The sequence below is a fragment of the Denticeps clupeoides genome, chromosome 11 (genome assembly GCF_900700375.1).
Source record: "Denticeps clupeoides chromosome 11, fDenClu1.1, whole genome shotgun sequence".
Lineage (NCBI taxonomy): Eukaryota > Metazoa > Chordata > Actinopteri > Clupeiformes > Denticipitidae > Denticeps > Denticeps clupeoides.
In genome coordinates, this window is record NC_041717.1 from 14661724 (window position 1) to 14676834 (window position 15111).

A 15111-nucleotide genomic window follows, 5' to 3' on the forward strand; every position below is an offset into this window, starting at 1 on the left:
AAAATATATATACACATACATATACAAACAGATACTACACCAAAAAAAGGTAGCCTAGCAGAGGGGCAATGGTGGCCTAGTGGTTAAGGAAGCTGCCTCGTAATCAGAAGGTTGCCGGTTCAAATTCTTATTCTTAACCAGATCAAGAAAAGGATCCCAAATCTTTTTAAATGTCTTAAGGGAACCCCTAAGTGAAAGTCTTATCCTTTTGAGTTTAACGAAATAAAGAATATCTCGTATCCAGTGAATTTGGCTGGGAGGTTTAGAGGATTTCCAGTTCGTCGTAATTAATCTTCGTGCCAGAAAGGTAGAAAAAGCCAGCACATCCCTTTGATGAGCAGACAATGAATAAGTTGAGGAGAAAACCCCAAACAATGCCCCAAGTGGGTTGGGCTCTATTCTTTTCCCCACACATTCTGACATGTCAAATATTTCAGTCCAATACTGGTGTGAATAAGGGCAAAGCCAGAACATATGAATAATATTAGCAGAGGACTGCTGACATCGGTCACACAATGGACTGACACCCTCATAGATTTGTGACAACCGCACCTTAGTGTAATATGAACGGTGTAGGATTTTAAACTGGAGTGGGTTTAAGAATGTCATCTTAAAACATTGTCTGGGGGTAGTTTGGGAAATGTGGGAAAGGTATGATGAGCAAAGATCTGCACCTGCAAGTATCTAAAGAAATGCTGCTGAGGGAGAGAATATTTATGAAGCAGTTGTGAGAAAGAGGCAAAGACATTGTCTATGTTTAGGTCTTTAAAACAGTGAATGCCAGCTTTTGACCACATACATTGGGGCAAAAAAGTATTTAGTCAGCCACCAATTGTGCAAGTTCTACCACTTAAAAAGATGAGAGAGGCCTGTAATTTTCATCATAGGTATAACTATGAGAGACAAAATGAGAAAAAAAAAAATCCAAAAAATCACATTAATTTTCTTCTGCATAAAGTGCTGCAACCATTGTGATTGAAAATGAACAGTTGAAAGGGTTTGTGGGAGGTCTGTGTCAGGCAGAGGCATTCAGGATCCTTTGGGGTTTTTCAGTACAGACTATGTACAGGCAGCGAAGCCCCACCCCTTAGTCTCTGTAGGATCAGGCCTCTCAGGTCCTGGTCTTCAACTCTGTGCCAGGTGAATGTCTGGATCTCCACTGATGGAGGTCTGCCTGCAGGTTCCCCCCCTCCAGCAAGCTCCACAGACACCAGTGTGTTGAAGCAGATGCCGTCTGTGCTGCCTGCCATGCAGCCATTGCCTGCGCTGTGTTGCACTCCCAGAATGCCCCAGGTGTGGACGTACAGCTGGTTGCAGATTGAGGGCATACACTCCTGAACCAGCCTCTGTGCTGCCCAGGTAACAGGGTGTCTCTTCACCGCCAACGTTATTGGAAGGTGGCGTCCAAAGTCCCCATCACTGCCAAGCAAAATCCACAGGTCAGCACCAGGATTATCAGGTCTGCCTCCAGTAAATACAAGGAGGAGCCTCTGGCAGATGACAGAACATGGCATCGCTACTGGCAACAGTGCTGGGTAGGGTGCCCTCTTCAGATATTGCAGACCCACATCGATCAGAGGCAGGATGTCTCGTCCGCGAAGGGGAAGGGGTGACTCTCTGTCCCACCAGCTGGCCTGTAGCGACTCTGCATCTGCCTGCGCTTCGGTCTTTAATGTGCCACCTACGGTACAGGGTGAGTGTGTTGGAGAGAGCAAGTGAGCCCACTGCATGGACCGCGGCCTGTTGTCCGCATTCTTGGGACATACTGACCTGTGACTGCTGCCAGGAAGGTGAAGCGAATCCACTGGGTCCCCTGCTCCTCCACCAGCACCAGGGATTTCGGCTCCACCTCCAGACCCGCCTCCTCCCTCACCTCCCTCTGCAGTGCCTGTGTGATACTCTCACCCTCCTCCATGCGTCCGGCCGGCAGGTACCAGCGGCCGAAACACTGCTGCTTTGCCTCCTGAACCATCAACACCTCGTTCTACCAACACCAATATTAAAATTGTGAGAAGAAGGAAAAGGACTTTGTAACATCAGCCTACGATTGAACAGGAACACCATACCTTTGAATTAAAGACCACTGCACTGACAATGTAGCAAGCTGTTTTCCTCAGGACCACCGGCGTTACAGGTTCCGGGGCGGAATGGAAGCACTTTACCTCCAGCCCTTCTCCAAGCAGAACCTTCTGCACAGGCTCTAGGTCCAGGTCCTCAGGATCCCTTGTTTTGGACAGACAGACAGACAATGTCAACACTTTTGGACTCACAGTCACAGATATTTCCTATAAGTCCTATTATAATTCCTATAAGATATAAGTCTGCATCTCTGAGAATTACTCACAGTTTGCACTGCTATGAAACACTGGTTACAAGGTAAAACAAAGCAGTGTAAAAATAGAAATTATACGCTTAAATTTACAAGAAAACTGCCCATTTTCACTAGTAAATCTACCTAAAGAATCAGAGAAGCTCATTGGCTAATTACCTGCCCTCCATTCTGCAAGGCAGAAGAACTTGGGTGAGCTGAAGCAAATGGTTGGCAGATCTGTACACATCAAGATTTCAAAAGAACGGCACACACACTGTAAACATTAAATTATAGAGAAATATAAAGAGTAAATTAGCTAAGGGGTCTCTTCTCCTAACATACGATGTTGATTACATATTACGAAACCACACCATTCAATCATGTCATCTTTCCTGCAAAACCCGAATGCCTTTCTAGGGCTTGAAATGGTACAATCTTGACTAAATTGTTTGTCAGACGCTACAGTGGAAGGAAGCGGCTCCTGAAATGGTCTTGCAGGTTACGTCAGCGAAGTCCGTGAAGAAGTTGACTACCCAAACCCGGCAGGGTTGAAGGGTTAAGCCTCCCACTGCACTGTGTAATGCATTCTACAGTTACAATTCTGAAGGACTGACCTGCTTGAGTGACTATGCTGACGTAGGTTCCACGATAAGCCCAAATCTTGCGTATAAAAAACAAGCTGTGAAATGACCTTACAGACGTCATACGGCACTGGATCGGGGATCTGGCGTGAACTGCGAGCTCCCCGCACTCCACTTCCGCATTGAGTCACGTGAGATAAACGCAGCGTCCAATAGGCTTATGTAATTTAGTGTTTCGTGCTGTACCGAGAAAAACAATGAAAGAACCTGCGCGTCGCTGTGAAAAAATAAACCACACAACCACAGTGTATTGTCTTCTCAAAATGTCGAATCGTCTAAACATTAGGAATTATGTTTCCGGGAGAGAGGTCTTGGAGGTTATAGCGGTTCTTGGGTCGCCTAGTCTACGTGCGTGCCATTGTTGCCAAGTCCGATTAATTTAAGCAGCAGAGTCGATCGCTCTTCCCCTTTTGGAATTTTATGATTTATATGTACGCTAATATCATGGCAATTGTTGTATTACTCTACATTTCTTTACTTACTTTACAACAGGGTTCAGATGACGCGCCATCACTACAAGAACACTAATAACTAGTAGTGAATAAATATGTTATTACGGATTACATATATAATACAATCTTAACATCTTGCTATCTAACAAATATTTATTTATCTATACGTAGCCTTTCATCAGCATTTCAGAGCTGAAACCACGAGTGACACTTCAATCACGTTTAAACAATTCGGACCAAAAAATCTGTAATTACATTTATATGATACACAAATTGGTTCAGATGGAACATCTTCACATGTTAAAATAAGTACACGGCTTGCTTTAAGGTCTTCTGTCGCGTATCGGTTCCCTTGTTTGCGGTTCATTTTCTCCGTCTGCTTGTTTCCGTCGGAACCTGGCAACGCCCGCGTCGACTTCACGCCCGCGCTGCTGGACGCGTTCACGCCGCTCCCGACCTGCCGACGGGCTCCAGAAGGATCGGCGGGGATGGGCGTTCTTTAGACGGCGCTTTTAAACGCGGCGTGGGAGGACACGACGGAATCCAAACGACGGCGAGCTTTCCCGAGAGACATGGCCGTGGGCCCCGCGGATCGGCGCCTCCGGCTCCTGTCGGCGCTGCTCCTGCTCTGCGAGCTCGGGAGCCGCAGCGGAAGTGAGTAAACGCGGCGCGACGGACCTCCATCTGCTCTGCCCGTTCCCCCGGCCCGTCGATTTATGTAATCCCGTCCGACACCCGAGCCGAGCGACGCTGTCGCGACCCGTTCACGTTATATTTACATTTTATTGGACACTTTTACTAGTCGCCACTGGTTGCCTGCGGCGGGGAGGGACAGGGGAGCAGCAGTGGGATCTTCGGGACCTAAAAAAAAAAGAGACAGCACATTACGGTAGCTCTTTTTTATATAGTTTACAGTATCTATTCCGCACAGTAAAGTGCTGAAGGGAAAACCAACTCAAGGTTTTTGATTCTTTTTTTTTTTTTTACCCTCCAAGAGTAAGTTGTTCAGGGAGTGACTATCGAAATAAAACGTGAAACAGTGGCGGGCATAATTTCATTTGATTTCAGAAAAAAAAAAAAATGGTTGAGGCAAATTAATATCCGATCAATGCTTGTAGTGTCAACCAAATAGCTTGCATCTGGGATTAACAGTGGTTTGGCTTTTGCGCAGTTCTGTGGCACTACTCCATTCGAATGGAATTTGGAATAAAATTAGAATTTGAAAAAAAAAAAAAACTTTGACAGAATGGAATAAGAGCAACGTGTGTGTAAATTGCAGAGTGCTGGTTACGAGTTGTTCTACGGAGTGAATTGCTATAATCGCCAGTGAACTGGACGGGATTGAGTGTCTGTTGGGTTCTGGGTCCTGTTCAGCACAGAAAGTGTGTAAATGTCACATTGACCTTTATCTATTCTCTTACAGCTCTTACAGTCCTGTGTAATCTCTCTGCTTAGTGTTTCGCTGTAAACGGGAGGGGAGGAGTAGAGAATCTTTTTCTGCTATCTGATCGCAGACCCTCTTTTTTTTTTTTTTTTTTTTTCCTTCTTTTTTTTTTCTTTCTTCTTCTCCTTCTTCTCGCTTTTTCCCTCCCCCTTTCACGTCAGACGTTTTTATTAGCCAGCGCAGAAACTGCTGGAAGTTGTAGGCCAACCGGATGTAAGAAGCTTACAGCAGTGTTAGAGCCCAGTGGTCAGGGCCGCTGGTCAGGTGGGTCCCTGGGTTGAGCCTTGACCCTACTGACCCCGCCGATGCTTGGATCATGCCGCCATTTGCTCACAGTGAGTTCAATGCTGTATACTAGGTCTGACGTCTGTCAGATACGCTCTGCATCTCGGAGAATTCATCAGCAGCAGGCATCATTTGGCAAGCAACCGAGGAAATGCCGAAGCTCACGGCGTGTGATCTGTGAGATGGCAGTGGGAGCTCACCGTCGTAATCACACTCAGAGCCAGTCGCTGGCGTCAACAGCGGTCTCCGTTCTTACTCAAGTACACAAACAAGTCGAGATTTTTTTTTTTACGACATTGTCAGATGAGTTGGGGAACCCAGGATGTACGACGCGTCTTCCTCCCGCCCTTTAATCTGCCCTCACTTTTCCCCGCAGGTGCGGCCCTGCCCTCCTCATATGAGGTCGTCACACCAAAACTAATCAGCCGGCATCGGAGGAGCCCGGATGGCGGCGATTCAGAGAAGGTGAAAGCCTATTACATCAACGTTGTTCTTGTTGTGCTTCTAGGCCTGGGTACTAAACTTGGGGTTTTTTTTTTTGGTTTTTTTTTTCGACCAAAATGGATAGCAAAAGCTGAACTTGCCAACTTGATGTGACACCACACACATGCTCCCCGGCTGCCCACTGCTCACACCGAGGACTCACATTTTGTTGTACGCAGTGTTTCACAAGTTCACATGCCCAGTGAAAACTGTTACAATAAATGCTCAACCGGGTGAGTTAGGTCAGCAGCTTTTCTTGCGCCACGTTTGCGCTCTCGATTCAGTGGGCAGTGGACAGCTCTGCTGCAGAAGGGAGAAGTTGATCTCTCAGCATTTTTCCTCTCCACTTCCTTCCCCCATGTTAGCTGCGTCTTATCTGGAGACCCGCGCACAAAGACCCGTGTGGCTCCTGCCCGTCTCTGCGATCAGGAAACGGTGGCCTGTTCCCTCAGTATCCGTCAGCTTCTCTCTCGCACACACTCACGCTCCCTACAGTGACCATCTGGTGTGTGTGTGGGCGGGCGGATCGTGAGAGCTTGTACCGCTGTGTCATTATTACCTTCATCCCAATACAAACCTTTCGAGTACCACACACTCCACTGCTTTATTAGAGGGCACTCACTGAGTGTTCGCTTTTCTCCTCCTTCCATTCAGAAGATTGCAGCATTTATTTATTGATTTGGCTCTTTCTGGAATTAAAGAAGTGGCCCAGTAGATCACAAAATATCCTATGTGTGTGTGTGTTTGTGTGTGTGTGTGTGTGTGTGTGTGTGTGTGGTGGGACCCTCTTTTAAGTTCTCTAGAAGTGGTCCAAAATGTTTTTGGTGATTCGTTTGAAATGCAAAAAAGACAACTGAGCCTTTAAATAATTTACCTTCAAAATAATTCATACATTGCCACTCACAGAGGTACCATGTATAACATTTTTGGCTAATTTGAAGAAGTATTGGCTTCTTGGACTTGTTTCAAAATCTGCGGTGGCATCTTGAGACCTTTTTATATGCTATATTGTGTCTCGATCAAGCATGATGTGTCTCGATGTCTGTAAGTCTTTTTTCAGTCCAAGGGAGCATACTGAATGGGTAACCTCAATGTCTCCAATCGTTTCTCTTTTCAAGGTCTCCTATGTTATCCATGCAGAAGGGGAAGAACGAGTTCTCGTCCTGGAAAAGAACAAGTGAGTGTCTGTTCACCCATCTGGAGTTAAATGATTCTTTTGCACTAACACAATAAATACATTTCAGGACAAAAATATGTCTACTGTAATGTGTTGAGTCGGGAACCATAATGCATCAGATGCATGCACACTCACTCACACACATCGTTCACATTTTTAATGACTCTAGAAAGGTTCTTTTCCACATCCTGTGTCAGCATTTGTGGTTCCTGCCGTGTAAGGGTGGATTGGAGAGGTTGGGTGTAATATATTAAAAAAGGAAATTCCCCTTTTCCTGTGCTCCTCACAGGCTGCTGCTTCCGAAGGACTTCACCGTGTTCACCTACAGCAGAAATGGCTCTCTCGTCACACACAGACCCAACATGCAGGTAAGCTCACCCCTCACGCATGCATCATCACACCTTACAGGATCTGTTGCTAGGGTAGTTAGGGTAAAGTTAGGCTAGTTAGTGTAAAACTGCAGATAGCTATTTATTTCATTTCGTTGTCTTCCTTTCACAGAATCACTGCCACTATCGTGGCTACGTGGAAGGGGTGGAGGGCTCGTCGGCTGCCATGAGTGTCTGTGGTGGGTTGAGGTAAAAATGTTAAACGGCACCTCGCAATGTGAAACTGAGCAACAGGAACTATGCATATTACAAAAACCAGAAATAGCTTTGTAATTCACCCGTTATCCGCTGTGCATTTTATTTCATGTTTTACACTCCTGTCTTCCTCTGACTCTCTAGCGGAATGGTGTCTATAGGGAACTCCAGTTATGGGATAGAACCAGTGAAGGGGTCCACAGACTTTCAGCACATTTTATACCGTCTGGAGAACGCCGACACTGAGCGGCTAACATGTGGAACGCCACATCGCCACGGCAACCACACCTCTTCCATCACTCAGACAATCAGTCACGGCCACGCCGGTGGTCATTTACTCAGGGTGAGCGAACGAGTGTGTTCATGAAACTTCTATCTTTCTACTGGAATAGCCTACCCACCCATGGAGACTCTTCTGTGTGTTTGTTTCTCTGCTCAGAGGAAGAGGGCGATTCTGCACCAGACACACTATGTGGAGCTGATGTTAATCGTGGACTCGGAAAGAGTGAGCTTGTATTTTATTTCTTATCTTTACATAGAGCCCTTCATATTCTTCAGGATTGTCATGTGTCTCTGTTAGTCCAAGAGTGACAGGACTTCACTTTTCTTCTGCGTCTCAGTTTAATACGATGGGTAGAAATGACACTGCTGTTCGAGAAGAGATGGTGGAGCTGTCCAACTACATTGACAGTGTGAGTAACTGGTCAGAATTATTGAATTATTCCATCATTTGATTATTAATGCAAATTCAACCAATTTTGTTCATTATGTCCCGCTTTGAACAAAACAGAAATGTGTTCTCTAATGCAGCATGAACTATAACAATATAAAAAGTATTGCTTCAGTCTGTATCTCGGTAAAAGTGTACTGGTATTCCTGGTGTATCGCCTCACCCTAGTATAAATATCGAGCTTGAGGTTTTTTTTTTTCTTGGTCTTTTATAATCCCGACTTACTTATTATTTGACGTCTTCCATGTTTCTCTCAGATGTATGAGCCATTGAATATTCGGGTGGTTTTGGTGGGTCTGGAGATCTGGACCGCGGGAAACCCCATCAGTACAGAGGGCAGTGCAGGGGAGGTGCTGGGGCGCTTTGTTCAGTGGAGACAGACATCGCTGGTGCCACGGCGACGACATGACAGTGCTCAGCTCGTACTGTGAGTTCGGCACTGTTTAGAGCTCTTTTTCATGCACACAGTATCATGGACATTCCCATTTACTCACTCACATTCTTCTGTCTATGAACAGACGCACCCACAGTCACACCTGGATGAATGGCGTACTATCGGATACACACACACATATATATACACACAACTCACTCAGACTCACATACACTCTCTCTCACTGAGACACACACGCTTTTGGTGAAACTTCATGGTGTTTCTCTTCAAGTTCATTCATCCAATACATTTGGTCCGCGCAGTCTAAATACCTGTCCTGATGTACCCTTCCCGTCTCACCTCTGCAGGAAGCAGCGCTTTGGTGGCACTGCAGGCATGGCGTTCGTCAGCACTGTCTGCTCACAGAGCCACGGGGGCGGGATAAACTCGGTACGCATCCTCTCACTGGTCAGCTGACATCTGGACAGTATATTCTGAACACATTCCCTCGCAGTGAATGTTCAGTGCGTTTCAACTCTCCCATTGTGCATTTATTCATAGAAACCTTGTTCCCCACTGAGCTGAGTTTTCATCCTTTAAGTGAAAGTTAAATTGTAATCCCTCACCCTCGGTGAGCAGTGGGCAGCCATGACCGGTGCCCAGGGAGCTGTGCTTTGCTAAAGCCTCAGTTGGACCTTGGTGGTTCGGGATTCAAACCTTCTGATTACGCTAACCACCGCCCCATTTTACACCTATTTTATACCTAACATATATTAGAAATATGCCACACCCTTACCATGAAGGCAGTCTGCTGCCCAACAGTGTTCTTCTGGGCATACTGGTGCAATTATCTGGTGGGTCTTGGGCAGTAGTGTTGACCGGACGCTGTGTTTTTATTTCTTCAGTTCAATGGTAACAACGTGCGCTCTTTTGCCTCCATTGTTGCCCATGAGCTGGGGCATAACCTGGGCATGAACCATGATGACAACAGAAACTGTCACTGTGAAGTGGGCACCTGTATCATGAACTCAGGGGCCAGGTGAGTGATGGGCTCCTCACATATACAATATATTCACGCCGGTGAAATTCACAAGTTCATGTGGAGTGTGTGTGTGTGTGTGTGTGTGTGTTCTTCCCGCTCCCCCTTCAGTGGTTCTCGGAACTTCAGCAGCTGCAGCGCTGATGACTTTGAGAAGATGATCTTGACCACCGGGGGGAGCTGTCTGCTCAATGTTCCTCAGCCTGATGAGGCATACAGCACCCCCTACTGTGGGAATAAGCTCATCGACCTCGGAGAGGAGTGTGATTGTGGCTCAGAGAAGGTGATGGAAGCTGGCGTGTGTGTTTATATATATATATATATATGTGTGTGTGTGTGTGTGTGAATATATTCAGTATTGTAAATATACATTTTAAAATGTTTTTTAAATTGTGTGCTCCTGCAGGAGTGTGAAAAGGACCCATGCTGTGAGCCCAAGACCTGTAAACTGCGCTCAGGAGCACAGTGTGCTTATGGAGAATGCTGTAAACACTGTAGGGTAAGGACATGAGTTCTCAGCTGAATGCCCTTTTTGGACCTATGTAGAAGAACAGGCTTTACTGGAGGGATTTTAAATGCACATGTTGGCCACCATCTTTGTCGCACAGTTCTTGCCGGGTGGTTACGCGTGCCGCAGCAGCATGGACGAGTGTGACCTGCCAGAGTACTGCAACGGCTCGTCGGCAGTCTGCCAGGCCGACGTCTACAAGCAGAATGGCCACCTCTGTCAAAGCGGTCAGGCCTACTGCTACAACGGAAAATGCCAGAACTATGATGGGCAGTGCCAGGCACTGTTTGGCTCCAGTAAGTGCATACTGTTTGTGTGCTGGTCAGCGAACACACGTATTTACATTTACATCTTTTATTTTTTAGTTTTTGTAGGTTAAGGTGGCATTATTTGGTACAGATGCTTTTTCTGTTCAAACTTTGAATCCTTATGGTTCTTCTTGGGTTACATGAAGCAGTCGGATGACTTAATGTTTATGTGATTTGGCTAATAGGCAGTTATGTTTGTTTTGCATTTGCAGAGGCAAAGGCTGCACCAGAGGAATGTTTTAGCTTTGTCAACCTAAAGGGCGATCGATTCGGAAACTGTGGCTACCAGCACGGCGGCTACAGAAAGTGTGACAGCAGGTTAGATACTCAACAATACACACCAATCATGTATATCTACATCATTGCATCTTAAATTTACAGGACCTAGGGCAACGGTTTGAGCAAATACTGATACTTACAATGTTTATACATATTTCTATTTAGCATGCATATATATCTGTTGCATAATGCTTCAGACACAGCGCCTAGAGCCCCTGTTCTGAAGGTGGGTCTGCATATGTGTCCCGCAGGAATGCCATGTGCGGTAAGCTGCAGTGTGAGGATGTGAAGGAGAGCACCGTGTTTGGCATCGCCCCTTCCATCATCTCTACTCCGCTAGGCAGTCGTAAGTGTTGGGGTGTCGACTTCATGCTGGGGTCCGATGTTCCCGACCCTGGAATGGTCAACGAGGGAACAAAATGTGGCGAGAACAAGGTGAGGTGATATCCTAAAGGCCGGGTTCCTTTGTGAGCTTGCAGACACACATTGATCTTAGTGATTCATGTTGTGACGTGTGTGTTACCAGGTGTGTTTAAACTTCAACTGCAAAGATGTCTCTGAGCTGAAGTACGACTGTGATGAGCAGAAATGCCATGGCCATGGGGTACGACTTGTCAGCATTTTGTCATTCCGTTTTTATTACTAATGCTACATAGAATCACATAAAATAACGATATTCATATACAGATCAGCCTTTCAAACCCTGTCTGTGTGTGTGTGTTTGTAGGTGTGTAATAACAATAAGAACTGCCACTGTGAGTATGGGTGGGCACCTCCATCCTGCGAGTTTAAGGGCTACGGCGGCAGCATAGACAGCGGCCCCACGTGGAACGGTGAGTCTCACCAGAAAAACACCGGCCTCCAAACAGAAAACTATTCAACCTTCACCCCTAACTACGTTTCCCCCGCCACCCCTCTCAGATAAAGACACCTCCACCAGGGATGGGCTGCTGATTTTCTTCTTCGTGGTGCTGCCTCTCCTCCTGCTGGGCCTTTTCATGTTCTTCAGGAGAAACGAGCTCCAGCGTCGTTTCTGCAGGAGGAAACGGTCACGTGGCTATGAGTGAGTACAAAATATGACATTGTGGCTTTGCAAGAGTACTACTAACAGTGCAGGGGCATCGTGAACCGGAGCCGATGCAATCTGTTCTGATGATGCTTGACACAGGAGTTAGGTTAGGTTAACACTTTCACTAACATTTCTCTAACTTCTCTGTCCTAACTAGAGCTGACCCTGTACCCCAATCCAACGCACGAGCACCTGCAGGTCAGAGGGCAAACCCCAGCACTACAAAAGATGGAGTGAGTCTACACGCATACTGTATACACCCCCAAATCCACTTACGTATACTCAAAAATGTTTCTATACATACATACACACATTGGGGTCTGATGGGATACAACATATTGCACACACATGCACATATGCACAAAATGCACAGCTGACATCACACTCTGACATCACATGCCTGTGCCTCATGATGATTCAGAGCTCAGAAGAGGCTTCAGTGTGACAGACAGACTCAGTGAAGCTGATTCATAAACTCATCAAACCCATCAATTCAATCTAATGACATGTCTGACTTAACTCTTCTCTCTCCTGACAAGCACCAGGCTCAGTTGTTACCGCCGGAGGAGGTAAATTTTCTCTGTAACTCTGTAGGAAGTAAATAGACCTGCCATATTTCGGAACCTCCCCACCAAGCTGATTGCAGTTAGTAGAAACCAGTTATTAAAGTTGTCAAAGCTTGGTGGGTTGGTTGCTTGGTTAGAAGAAAAGGGGGGACTTTCTTTCAGAAATGATTTCTTTTCTGGTTCTGAATGGCTGCTGCATCAGGTACATGCCCTGCCCTGCTCTCTTCGCCCTTCCCAGCTTTTCTGCATATATTCAGGTTTTCTCACCCAATCCGGCTCATTTATTCATTGTGATCAAACCTTTTGCTAGCTCTATTGTGGGCAATGGAAGATCTGGGTGGTAGTAGAACTCGGAAGAAGACCACAAAGTCACAGGTTCAAAACATGCAGTGTCTTCTGAAAGTTTGATTTTAAGATGTCCACCAGGTTCTTCTGGAACCTTGTACCAGGTTCTGGTTTTTAGCTGCCCAGCCTCACACTTGGCTAAGCTAATGAAGGGCTTGATGATCCGAAAGGCTGGATCTCACTTGAACAGTGGTTCCACACGCCTAGAACAAGGTGTGGGATAATGGGATAAAACAGAATTCAAATGAATGTGCAAACATTGAACACGGTATGGACATTAAGTGTGATCCATATTCTGTCTGTCCACTGCTTTCTTTTGGTTTCCAGGGGATTTTTTTTCTCGCTCAATCATTTTAAGCATCAATCATGCGATGCTTAAAAACTGATTCCTGATTTGAATGAATATTATTAAGGCCTGTCTGTGTTCATATTCCAGCACGTTGTTGAGACCAGTAGAACCAGCTCTGTTCCATCTTATGCCACACGACCTCCGCCGCCTCCAGTGTCACGGTAACAGCCTTCATATGTGTCATTTTTATTTGCCATTGCCTCCCAGTGTTTTACATAAAGAAATGTCTGAAATCAGAAATGGATTTTGCTTTTGTCTCTGGGAAAAAAACAAACACTTTTTTTTTTCCTTTTCTAAGCAAATTGCAGAATTTAATAAGATAATACAAATGGTTCATGGAGGGGGCAGATGAAATTTTATATCTGCCACCCCATGAACCGTGTGTGTGTGTGTGTGTGTGTGTGTGTGTGTATAAATTATTATTATATATATTTTTTTATAAATGTTCCTTTTCCCACAGACCACCTCCTTTGGCACCACATCTGATTCCTCAGCGGCCCGCACCACCACCACCTCCACCTCCTGTACAACATTAGACTGCTGACAACTGAGGAGTGTGTGTGTGTGTGTGTTTTGGGAGGGCTGCACGTTACAGTCCCTTCCCAAACTTGCCACCTCAGAGGGCTACCCTTCAAACATAGAGATGACACTTTACCACAGTTGAGTGTGCTGCAATCCGGAGAATGGCAATTCTGACCCAGTGAACTGGCTCCTGTGTGGCTTCATGAAACGTTTGGGCTGCAGTTTGCACTTCACTGCTTTAGGAATGTACAGAAATGGCCAGATTATGATTATCATCATTTTTTAAAAGTGGTGGATCTTCACTGTGACTGTGGTATAAATACTGAGCACCTGCTTCAGGACTGCACCTCCTGAGATGTAAAGACTTTAAAGACTTTCTTCATCTGCAATATTAGCAGTGTCTGGTTGCAATGATCGCAGAGAAAAGAAGTGGAGTGAATTTTGGCTCATGTTACACTGTATATTTTTTATTTCACTCTGTTTTGGGTTATACTTCAGAAGACGAATCAGCCTTAAGAAGTCCCTGTATTCTAGTTTTAAATCCGTCCTTTTCTGAAATGGATTTTTACAAAGTTTTCTATGCACACATTTCTCTTCTACCCTTTTTTCTCTGTTTGAGGTAAAGAAACAACCCAGTGGATTCATCAGATTCTCCTAATCCCACAATTATTGTTTATTGTGCACTGTCTCAAAATTTCATTTATTACAGTTTTTTTCTTTCTGCACACAAATTATTTAGCATTATTGCAATTTATTATATTTCACTAAGATTTTATCTATTATGTTGTTTTTATTGAGAGATTCTAACTGATTATTTGCTGGACCTGTACTGATTGTATTTAAAGGTGCATTGTCTAAGATTGTTTGCACACTGATATGTACTATTTAAGAGTAACGGCTCCCCATTAAAACACGGGGAGATAATTCAATAGCTGCCAGATTTACTATGTAAAAGATTTGTTTTTGAATTCACAGTGCAGTTTGAAAATGTCATTTTTTTTTTTATTGGAAAGAATATCTGTTGTTCACTATGAGTGAGGTGTAGATTAGGAGGGATTATATGTGAAGTGAAGTGATTGTGATACACAGCACAGCGTTCACACAACGAAATGTGTCCTCTGCTTTTAACCATCACCCTTGGTGAGCAGCAGGCAGCCATGACAGGCGCCCGGGGAGCAGTGTGTGAGGACGGTGCTTTTGCTCAGTGGCACTTCAGAGGCACCTTGGCAGCTTGGCCCTTCTGATTACAGGGCCGCTTCCTTAACTGTTAGGCCACCACTGCCCACCAGTGTGTGACATCTGTGCATTTTCTTTTTTTAGGATTGGGTACTGCATGCTGTTTAATGAAATATACACTAGGTGGCAAAATCTTTCACATTGTACCTTTAAAAAAAGTTTTTTTTTCTTCTAAGGGCTCTGTAGTGTTTTTTTAATACCGTAATTGAAACACAGGAGAGTTTAAAGTATCTCAGCTGTTCTTCCTATGTCTGGTAATACCTTATAACACTTTACATTAGGGGAGTTGTGCAGATATGTAAAGACACACGTATGCACACACTGAAAGAAGTATTCCACTATAATGGTACTGGTGACAATTATTCAGGGCACATTACAGCATGAACAACTTCAATGCTCATGTGCCATAA

The 15111-nt window shown here is 45.1% G+C and overlaps 2 protein-coding genes across 5 annotated transcripts; one reads left to right on the top strand and one right to left on the bottom strand.

Moving 5' to 3' along the window:
* Positions 1 to 842: 842 nt before the first annotated feature.
* Positions 843 to 4170, bottom strand: nudt18 (nudix (nucleoside diphosphate linked moiety X)-type motif 18). 2 transcript variants are annotated; one of them, XM_028996140.1, is made up of 5 exons: positions 3660 to 4170; positions 2489 to 2548; positions 2067 to 2223; positions 1771 to 1984; positions 843 to 1681 (listed from the first exon to the last, which is right to left on the bottom strand). In XM_028996140.1, exons 2-5 carry the CDS (start codon positions 2497 to 2499, stop codon positions 1050 to 1052), a joined length of 1014 nt encoding a protein of 337 aa, XP_028851973.1. In that variant the 5' UTR covers positions 2500 to 2548; positions 3660 to 4170; the 3' UTR covers positions 843 to 1049. The 2 variants fall into 2 exon arrangements, with proteins under 2 accessions (XP_028851973.1, XP_028851972.1); XM_028996139.1 differs by having other exon boundaries at positions 2926 to 4169.
* adam9a (ADAM metallopeptidase domain 9a) lies at positions 3825 to 14650 on the top strand. 3 transcript variants are annotated; one of them, XM_028996136.1, is made up of 23 exons: positions 3825 to 4058; positions 5510 to 5598; positions 6735 to 6793; positions 7083 to 7161; positions 7295 to 7371; positions 7522 to 7720; positions 7817 to 7882; positions 7998 to 8069; positions 8365 to 8534; positions 8849 to 8930; positions 9386 to 9519; positions 9631 to 9802; positions 9926 to 10018; positions 10128 to 10323; positions 10548 to 10653; positions 10866 to 11049; positions 11141 to 11218; positions 11342 to 11447; positions 11536 to 11677; positions 11841 to 11916; positions 12223 to 12252; positions 13031 to 13104; positions 13404 to 14650. In XM_028996136.1, exons 1-23 carry the CDS (start codon positions 3977 to 3979, stop codon positions 13477 to 13479), a joined length of 2442 nt encoding a protein of 813 aa, XP_028851969.1. In that variant the 5' UTR covers positions 3825 to 3976; the 3' UTR covers positions 13480 to 14650. The 3 variants fall into 3 exon arrangements, with proteins under 3 accessions (XP_028851969.1, XP_028851970.1, XP_028851971.1); XM_028996137.1 differs by having other exon boundaries at positions 12229 to 12252; XM_028996138.1 differs by lacking the exon at positions 12223 to 12252.
* The last annotated feature ends 461 nt before the right edge of the window (positions 14651 to 15111 follow it).

Coding starts and splice junctions, on each gene's coding strand:
- nudt18 (XM_028996140.1), bottom strand. Junction 1,985..2,066: donor CAGTGGTCTTTAATTCAAAG/GTATGGTGTTCC, acceptor TGGTGTTGGTAG/AACGAGGTGTTGATGGTTCA. Junction 1,682..1,770: donor CTTCCTGGCAGCAGTCACAG/GTCAGTATGTCC, acceptor CCTGTACCGTAG/GTGGCACATTAAAGACCGAA.
- adam9a (XM_028996136.1), top strand. CDS start 3,977: ATGGCCGTGGGCCCCGCGGATCGGCGCCTCCGGCTCCTGTCGGCGCTG. Junction 8,535..8,848: donor GACAGTGCTCAGCTCGTACT/GTGAGTTCGGCA, acceptor TCACCTCTGCAG/GAAGCAGCGCTTTGGTGGCA. Junction 11,678..11,840: donor AAACGGTCACGTGGCTATGA/GTGAGTACAAAA, acceptor TGTCCTAACTAG/AGCTGACCCTGTACCCCAAT.